Source organism: Quercus lobata, chromosome 9 (assembly GCF_001633185.2).
Source record: "Quercus lobata isolate SW786 chromosome 9, ValleyOak3.0 Primary Assembly, whole genome shotgun sequence".
Lineage (NCBI taxonomy): Eukaryota > Viridiplantae > Streptophyta > Magnoliopsida > Fagales > Fagaceae > Quercus > Quercus lobata.
The window spans coordinates 36,185,780-36,195,601 of record NC_044912.1 but is presented as its reverse complement, the minus strand read 5'-3'; the positions used below and the strand labels follow the sequence as shown (position 1 = coordinate 36,195,601).

Genomic DNA, 9,822 nt, shown 5'->3' with positions numbered 1-9,822 from the left:
AAAAGTTTATTCATCAATTTTGGGGGTGAGCTGTCCACCATTGCTACATTGATGTTCGCAGTTCTACATGTGCTACTCAACAGCTCAACACAATTGAACCTTAACCACAAGTACCCATTCACACTCACATGAATACACAAATATGCAATCCTTTGCAATGAACAGTTTTCAAGGATGCAGAGCATCCCTGAAAAGTTTATGCATTAATTTTAGAGGTGAGCAATCCACCATTACTACACTAATGTTCGCAACGATGCATGTGCAACTCAATAGCTCGACACTGTTGAACCCTATCCAGTCATATCATCCATACTCACGTCAATACATAGATATGCAACCTTTTGCAATGCACTGTTTTCAAGGATGCAGAGGATCCCTCAAAAGTTTAAGAAAAATCTTGGGGGTGAGCTGTCCACCATTGCTACACTGATGTTCACAGTTTTGCATATGCTGCTCAACAGTTTGACATTGTTGAACCATGTCTAGTCATATCATCCGCACTCACGTCAATACATAGATATGCAACATTTTGCAATGCATTGTTTTCAAGGATGCAGAGGATCCCTCAAAAGTTTAAGAAAAATTTTAGGGGTGAGCTGTCCACCATTGCTATACTGATGTTCGCAATTCTGTATATGCTGCTCAACAGCTCACCACTGAAGAATACACTGTCGAGTCATATAATCTTTTTTTAGGTGAATACTTACCCTTACATGTAATCACATCCATGTGAATACTTGACCTTGCAAAACTCCTATATATAGTCACATTTACATCTACCCTTACAAAACATTTACACATACCAATCTAAAGTCACATTTCCTAATGTCGACATGCAATTGGATGCTACCTTGTTTTCCAGATAACTATAGAAGGGAGAGAGATTCTGATGTGAGGGAATAATATGCTGGACTAAGGCGGGAATGGGACTTCCGCATGAACAAGTCCAACACTTTGCACGATGATCTCGTGCGACTCGAAGAGCCTCTTGTCGACTATATCTCGCTCACACTGCCATGACAAAACATGGACCAATATCGGCATGCAGTGACTAAAATAAAAAAGGAAAACAATCTTATACTACTTTGTAGGTGCAAGTATCACATGCCACAACTTACGGAAGAGCTGGCCACCGCAACCAACAAGCAACTCACTCCAGCGGAACGTAATAATGTCCTCAACTACAAGGACTACCTATCAGAATGAATGCCTATGTATGACATCGCCTACCTAGGTTATATGTGGTGTGTGTATTACGTCTAAGATTAAGTTAATAATGTTAGTACCGTTAGTTTTCAATGTGCAGTGCATGCATATGTTGACATCATGTAAGAATATTTAAGTTTTCTGTGTTATGGGTGTAATAAATTGGTTTGATATGCCACAGATGCATATTGAAAAACATCTTGTGTGGGAATATTAACTTTTATGCGTTATGTGGGAATATTCAAGATTACGAATAACATGCATGCTTCTCATAATCAATAATAAGGTTTACATAGTACAAATGCAACAACAGTGACACACATACATCTAAAACATAGTTAAGGAGAATAGTTCTCCAACAAAGTCCAATTACACCACCACACGATTACCCTTCATCTGACATCTCCATATCTGACTGATAAATGTCTATTGCAAGAAGTGATTGCATGTATCGTGCTTGCTCATACAACTTACATTCCACTAACTTTCGCCTCTTGACTTGGGTTCGATATCGATTAAAACATATCTTCATTCGATTATTTTCTTCTCTTATATGGTTTAGTGCTCTACGAAGTTCATCGATCGTGTCTCTTGGCATCTGCAATGTGAGTCACCGAGATTACGAATAACGTGTATGCTTCTCACAATCGATAATAAGGTTTACATAGTACAAATGCAACAACAATGACAAGTTAAGAAAAGTAGTTCTCCAACAAAGTCCAATTACATCACCACACGATTACTCTTCATCTGACATCTCCACGTCTGATTGATAAATGTCTGCTGCAACAAGTGATTGCATGGATCGTTCTTACTCGTACAACTGACACTCCACTAACTCTCAAATCTCGACTTGAGTCCGATATCGATTAAGACGTATCTTCATTCAATTATTTTCTTCTCTTATGCGGTTCAGTGCTTTATGAAGTTCGTCGATCGTGTCTCTTGGCATCTGCAATGCGAGTCACCGAGGCACTAACAACATATAACCGACCAACTCATCATAAAACATTTCTTGTTCACAGAGTAACCAAGCTCACTCCTGCCTCATGGTATTGTGAACCCTTGCACTATTTCGCAAATTCGGATCGATTGGCTAGTTAAACTCATCTTCCAATACCCAAAAACGACCTATCATAGTCAACACATCACAAGGCCTATAGATGTAAGGGTTGCCAGAACTAGACCTTGACGCTGAATACAATAACATCAAATGATCAAGTTAACAGTATGTATCAACTGTTGGTAAATAATGTATAGCTGCATAAGATGGTACACGACAAAGACATTCATAAATTTGTGTACTATTACATTCTAAAAATAAAATGCTAACACTCACCTCTGACCATAAACATTAGACGTTGTTGTTAATGTTTACACATTGTGTGCAATATAAAATGTTGTTATTAATGTCTAACAAATTATGATTATGTACGTTCAACTTTTGCAAATCTAAAGATTAACTGTTCATTAGTTTTAGCAAATCTAAAGATTTTTATTTTTTGTCAATAAAATTTACACCACCAAAGACCCAATATAAACCAATGCACACCCATAACACTCATTCAAGAAAATACCAAAGCACAAGTAATACAAATTATCAAATGAAAATTCTTTTCTAACAAAAACATACATTATGGATGATAAACTTTTGTAATATCTAAAACTACTCTTTACCTGCACCACAAAATTCTCTATGTACTTCAAAAAAGAAAATGAGTTTCTCACTTAAGATGATAGAGAGATAACACCAACTTTCGGGAGGAAATTCTGAAAATGAGGAGAAACTGATCTGAAAATAAGGAGATTTTGTTTTGTGTATTGATGAGGTGAATAGAAGCATAACTCGATTATTCTAGAGTCGAGTATGGGTTAATAAACTCGACTTTTCCTTCATTAGGTTAAGCACACAACAAGAACACTTCACGTGCAAACAGGTAATTTGAATTCCCTCAGTAACTCGATTTCACAAGGATCGATTTTCTCCAATAACTTGGTTTCTCCATTGCCAAGATCTGAACAGTATATGCCAAATATTTTATTGCAGAAAAGCCACAGTGGCGATCCAACGTGGCAACAACCTGCCCAAAACTCGGTTTTGTAATAGTTGAGTTCCTTAAATAACTCGATTTTACAGTGATCAAGTATCGAAATAGAAACATGCTCCTAAATAGTTTTGAAACAGAACATATTGCTTGATTTTTTACTCAATAGAAGCAAAAGCCCATTTTCTCTGATTATATGGTATTGATTAATTAATGGTAATAAAATCCCCCCACCCCCCTAAAATAATAATAATAATAATAATGGGTATAAAAGCAATTGCGTCAAAACTAAGCAGCGGAGAGAAGAAAGAAGAAAGCTGAGAAAAAGCAATGGCGAGTGGAGGTGGTGGAAAGGTCTCCTTCAAAGTGACTCTCACCTCCGATCCAAAGCTTCCCTTCAAAGTGTTCGTTCAAATCAAACAATTTCTTCGTTCATTCTCATTCACCATTACCTTCGTAAATTAACTCTCTCTCTCTCTCTCTCTCTCAGGTTTAGCGTTCCAGAGGCAGCACCTTTCACCGCCGTTCTCAAATTCGCTGCCGAAGAGTTCAAAGTGCCTCCTCAGACCAGCGCTATCATCACCAACGGTACTTCTTTATCTGTCTCTCTCTCTCTCTCTCTATCTAGGGTTTGTCTTACATGTCGTTTCTGATCTTAATTTTCGGTTTTTTTTTTTTTTTTTTTTTTTTTTTTTTTTTTTTTTGTATCTCGTAATCCAATTGATCAATTAGATTGTAAAATTTTGTAATTCATTATGCACATTGCAACTATCCCTAAAAATATTATCTAAGCAAAATTGGGAAATAGTGAATTAACAAGCCGAATCCAAGTGTCCTCAAGTTGCGAAAGATTGTGAATATATTTACAGCAAAAGCTGCTTTACTGAGAATTCTATATAAATGTTTATATGAGAAAATTTCATGTTTTTAAAATTGAAACTTCTATGATGCACCCCGTAAATATGTACCATCTAGAATAATATATTACAATCTGAATTGTGGGGAGAGAAAGAGAGATTTTAACTCAAGCTTCTCAATTTAATTTCGAGTACTTCCCAAAAAAAAAAAAAAGCAAAACAAAACAAAAGCAAAAGGGCTAGGATGATTTTTTTTTAAAAAATAAGAAAAGATCTAAAAGGTTAGGCCTTGGTGCAATGGTTAGTGCCTTCCACCAAAAGCGACAAGTCATGGATTCGAGTCCAGGAATTAGCCTCTTCAAACAAAATTGGGGGTAAGGCTACCTACCATGATGTCTCCCAGACCCAGGAAAAGAGGAATTTTTGTGCACAGGGTATGATCTTTTTTTTTATAAGAAAAGATCTACGATGATATTGTAGCGCTGAGTCACTGACATATCTGGCAGGCTGATAATATCTTGTTGATTGAGACTTAGCCAGTTAAAGAGAAAGGACGTTTGATTACTGAAAAAGTAAAATGGTAGAGTAGTACCAAACTTCTCACTCTGACTTCTTTTCATGTTAACTTTGTCATATTTCATGCATGCAGATGGTGTTGGAATCAATCCTCAACAAAGTGCAGGTATGCCTCTACTGCTCAGTTTTAGTTTTTCCCGTCAATTTCTGTTCTTGTATTGTTTCATCTTTGTGTTTGAAGTTTTTAGCAATATTATATAACTCCACATATTTTATATAGTTTTTCAGTAAGAATCTGATTTTTGTGTTTAATACAGGCAATTTTGGATAAAAAATGATTGATTTATTCATTGCATTTGTCTAATTTCATAGTAGTTTTTTTTTTTTTTTTCCACTTCGTTTTTAGTGTACTCTGAATTAGGAACATGCATTGGTTAAAATTATGAACTCCACCATTGTCATCCTATGTACGATGGATGCAGTAGACTGATTGCCATTGTTGATCTAATCCGTAATCACATCCTGTAAACATGAATCCTTTAGATAAACAAGGCATTCGAAATGCCTTAGATTGGGTCCCCATTATTTCAATAAATTTGACCAGGCTTATATTGTAGGCCTATAGAATCTTGGTTTTGCTATAATCATATTTTTGATGTGATTGAATGTCTTTTGCCCCTGTCAATATTGGTGCTGCATAGCCTCCTTGTTTTTAATGCAATGCCCATATCTCAACTTAGCAATTTCCCCATCCTAATATTTCCAAGAAATTCTGTGGCTTTTAGGACCACACCTCATGAAGTAGAGGTCACTAGTTCCCTAGAAAGCACAGACAAGGCATTTGGGCTGCCGTGCCCGTGTCCAACACCACAAGGACATGGTTGGGACATGGCATGTGCAAAAAAAAAGAAAAAAAGAAAAAAGAAAAGGCTGAATGCTTGAAACACACTGTACCTCTGAATCAGTGATCTCCTTCCGCTTCTTCCTGTCACACGATCTCCTCCTGCTCCTGCTTCTGCTGCTGCTGCTTCTTCATCTTCTTCTTCTTTGTATTCTCGCAAAGTCGGGCCAAGCTTCTTGGATCTATTTCTATTTTGTAATTTCTCCCATTTTCCCTTTTGTTTTGTCTATGTGTGCTTAGGCCAACTTCTTAGATCTATTTTACACTGTAACACATGTGAAGTATTTATCTCACCTTCCAACCCATGTGAATAGCTTAATATACGTATCCCCGTCACACCCGTGTTCAAATTTTCAAAAATTGCCGTGTCACCATATTGTACCCGTGCTTGTATCCATGCAGGTGCTTCCTAGGTAGTTCCAATCTCCCCTTCCCTGGATTTACGAGGACCTCTGTATTAACCACTTTCTATCATTGTGCCGTTCATTTCTGTCTGTCCATAGAAACCATGTTGTAGTGAGAAATAGTTTGAGAGTTATAACCCCTTGCTTCTGCAAAAACCCAATCAACCAGATCACCTCATGTCCCATACTGCAATTGTGGACCCAGTAAATCAACTGTATTTCTTTGCCATGCCTTCCTCAAGGGCATTACCATGGCACATGTAAATTTTTTTCTGCTTCCTCGTGACTGGCTTCACATGTAAAATTGGATATGCTTATCAAAAAGACCAGGTTTTAATGGGTGAAATATCCTGCATGCCCAGGAAGAGAAGACCTTGACTTTGTTGGGCACCTGGATGCTCCAAAGTTAGTTCCAAATTGATTGCATGTGAACACCTGCAGGTGAACCTCCATCGCTCTCTAGTGACTGTTTCTCTAACAAAAAAATAAGCACTCTTGACTGAAAACTCCCATTCAATGTTCCTGCCCACATAATGGAGTCACTTGGCTACCTTACAATTAAGGTGTCTTTATAATTGAAGCTTCATAGGGGACAAATAAATCATACACTTCGTCCAAGCACCAAGTCATAATATTCTCATCAATAAAGCTCCTTGCTAAAAAGATGACTTGGAGTAACAATTCTAAAGGTGCTTGGCTTTGGAACCCAACTGTCAAATTTTTATTTGATGACCATCCCCTACATCTAACCCCATGGTAAGAATCTTCCTGGCACCCAAAATAATTCTCCATGCATTCATTGAAAGGCAATCCCACATTTAAAAAAGAGATGGATGGAAAATAACAAGGGCCACAAGGCTTTGCAAGAAGAGCTAAATTGAAATTGTGCAAGTTACAAAAGCTCATTCCCCCAAATCTCTTAGTTCTACATAATTTAGACCAACTTATCCGGTTATCCAATGACTTTTCTTTTCATCAGCCCTCCCCCCACCAAAATTTACTCATCATAGAGTTGAGTTCCACGCATCTTCATTCCCTTAAATGGTCCATGAAATCTCATTGGAAGAACTTCATTGAGATGCTTTGTCATGAAGAAATTTGTATTCCTGTCTCCTCACAACCGGCCACCCTTGAACACCTTTGTTGACTGAAGTCTGAATCAAACAGCTCATCCATATCTCTTGATCAAACAGCCTATCCAATTCTTTTCAGACTTGTGCACAACTGACTGAATCATATGACTCATTAGACTCCAACAACTGCAATTGGAGGTGTTTATTCTCCATTGCTTGACTGTTGGAGCTCTTATGAACCAGCAGAACCGAAGAAAGCCAAAGGCCACAAGGCATGGCCTGCCACTTCCCTGTAATGATCATTGGCACTTGGTTGGGCTGTCTCCTTTATTGAAGTTACAGGTCCTACCATCGTCTCTTTGTTTTGATCTGCCCAACAATTGGTAGCAGCCTGGAGCCCAAGCTCCAAATTGTAGAGGCTTTCTCTTAGATGGACCCGAATAATTACCTGGACCTCCGAGAAGCCACTTATTCACTATGTCCAAGACAGCCACACACACAGCCAAAAGTGGGAAGATACCCATGTTGACTGACTGAGTAGAACCCAAACAAAAATTCTTCCCCTCAACTGGGCGCCAGGGGCTTGGTGACATGAAGACCAATTTGAATTTGCATAAACCGTCCCCGAGCTATACCATCTGCTGGTATATCCATGTCATGTAACGTTCCCAAAGCTTTCCCAATTCAATCTCCAACCTCCAGTGTCGTACTAAACAGGGGAAAGTTGAAAACCCTTACTGAAAAGCCGCATCAGTAGAGACTATGTTCACTGGCAACATCAATTGATCAAAATCCACCATGAGCTTTGCTGGTACACTTTTTCCATATCCTACCATGTCATGAAAGTGAATTGTCCAGTTATCACCAACGTCACAATCAGGCATGCGCATTGGTTTCCATAACAAATGAAGAGTCGTTTGCATAGCTTCTTGGTCAGAAGATTGGTCTGTTAGTACTTTTACAAGGAGACTGGATTGACCCTTAGTCTGCTAATCATGGACCAAACTATCAGTCACAAAAACTTGGAAGCTTTTGCATCTGATAGTGTAAACTTCTGCCACATCTCAAACAAATCATCTTCCATCATTAGAACCCACAAAATCCCATAGGAAGCTGACACAAAAAAGGAAAGGTTTTTTTATTGAGGAAATGTTATTGCGAGAATTATGATAATGGTCTAAGCACCATACTTTGAATTGGTCGTTTATAGTTTAAATCCCTTTTATAAGAAAATAATATGATGTTTCTTATGCTTTTTCTTATTGAAGGAAAATTTTAGGTTAAAAACCACCATATCATGCTGTACATTCATGTGCCAGTTCCGGAGAGCTATGAAGTTGGTATTATTATACAGACAAAGTTTAGTTACAAAATTGGTTGTAGCCACTCAATAAAATAAATATTATTACATATTTTGAAAATCTAACTGTAAATTGCATATTCTTTATACTCTTAATATACATGTCAAATTTAGTGTCAATCGGATAATATTTATTATATGATTTATAAGTTTATATTTTATATACAAATTTAAACTACGAAAACTTGTAATTTAAATAATTTATTGATGACATAGCTATTGATATTTAATTTTCTAGAAATTTGCAAGTATTGAAGATATAAGAAAAAAATGTAATCCAATGATAGATTTGTCAAAATTCACCTTCAATAAAAAGATATTGAAAAATGTTGTAAACTTAGGTTACAACCAATTTTGTAAATTTGTTCTTATTATAATGATGTTTGGGTGGCACAACATAATTTTGCATATGTTATTTGCAATTTAGATCCATGGTTTCACGAAAAAATTATCTCACTCTGCAGGCAATGTCTTCCTCAAACATGGTTCTGAACTTCGCCTCATACCTCGTGATAGGGTTGGAGCTTCCATGATATGAAAGCTGCATTGTTATCAGTGCGAAAAGACTGGCCAATCTTTAGTTAAACTGGGTACTTTCCTGAGTTTTTGTATTTCCTTTACAAGTTAGAAAGAGTTCTATACTCTCTGCGCCTCATACTAGCGTAATAACTGACATAAACCTTTATTTATAAAGATGTAAGATGTCTATGATAAATAATTGTGGAAGGATTTAAAGGATAATTTAACCAGAGGATAAAGTAAGAAAGAAGACCATCTTCCTAAAAAAAATAAAATAAAATAAAATAAGAACATAAATAAATACAAAAAGTTAACATCCTGGGTTCTACAATTTTTTTTTTTTCTTCTGATTCACAGGGTCGAGTGTAAGGTTTTTATTTCTAGGCCGCAAGGCTTAGCCCTTGCCCCAGGCCGGTATAGTTGCTGCTTCAATTGAGTCGAGTTTTCCATATGTGACCATACGACCTTTGTTGATAAGATTAGGCTTGAATTTAGCTTAAAAACTTTATGAAAGTTAATTTGCCTGATTTTGTATCTCATGATCATTGAAAGAACTTTTGAAAATTGCTTATAAATATAAATTATACGTTAGCATCATCAACATCAAATCCGCCACCTCCAGAAAGGGGATTTGTGAAAGTTGGAAAGAGGGCCTGGTGAATTAATGAGCTCCGTTTCTTGTACAACAGATCTATAACCTAATTTTAGTATAATCATGTGTTATATTTCTCTTTGGTTTTAAATATGATATTTGATGAATCTTTGCCAAATAATTAAAGAGGAAGTTCAAAGATTCGAGTTAATCTACTTGGGATTTTGTGTAAGTGTCCCAAATGATATCTCAGATCTATTTTAATGTTGTACCAAGTGTCCTACCAATATGAAATTACTTATCCTATAGAAAAAATTGAAATTATATATATTTTTTTTAATTATAAATT

The 9,822-nt window shown here is 36.6% G+C and overlaps 1 protein-coding gene across 1 annotated transcript; it reads left to right on the top strand.

Moving 5' to 3' along the window:
• The first annotated feature begins 3,508 nt into the window (after window positions 1-3,508).
• Window positions 3,509-9,131, top strand: LOC115960754 (ubiquitin-fold modifier 1). The gene is made up of 4 exons (XM_031079741.1): window positions 3,509-3,655; window positions 3,742-3,839; window positions 4,758-4,790; window positions 8,827-9,131. Exons 1-4 carry the CDS (start codon window positions 3,582-3,584, stop codon window positions 8,898-8,900), a joined length of 279 nt encoding a protein of 92 aa, XP_030935601.1. The 5' UTR covers window positions 3,509-3,581; the 3' UTR covers window positions 8,901-9,131.
• Window positions 9,132-9,822: the final 691 nt, after the last annotated feature.

Bases quoted from the DNA above. Each gene is read 5' to 3' on its own strand.
- LOC115960754 (XM_031079741.1), top strand. From the start codon at position 3,582: ATGGCGAGTGGAGGTGGTGGAAAGGTCTCCTTCAAAGTGACTCTCACC. The intron at 3,656-3,741 runs GTTCGTTCAAAT...TCTCTCTCTCAG, and splicing joins CCAAAGCTTCCCTTCAAAGT to GTTTAGCGTTCCAGAGGCAG. The intron at 4,791-8,826 runs GTATGCCTCTAC...CTCACTCTGCAG, and splicing joins CAATCCTCAACAAAGTGCAG to GCAATGTCTTCCTCAAACAT.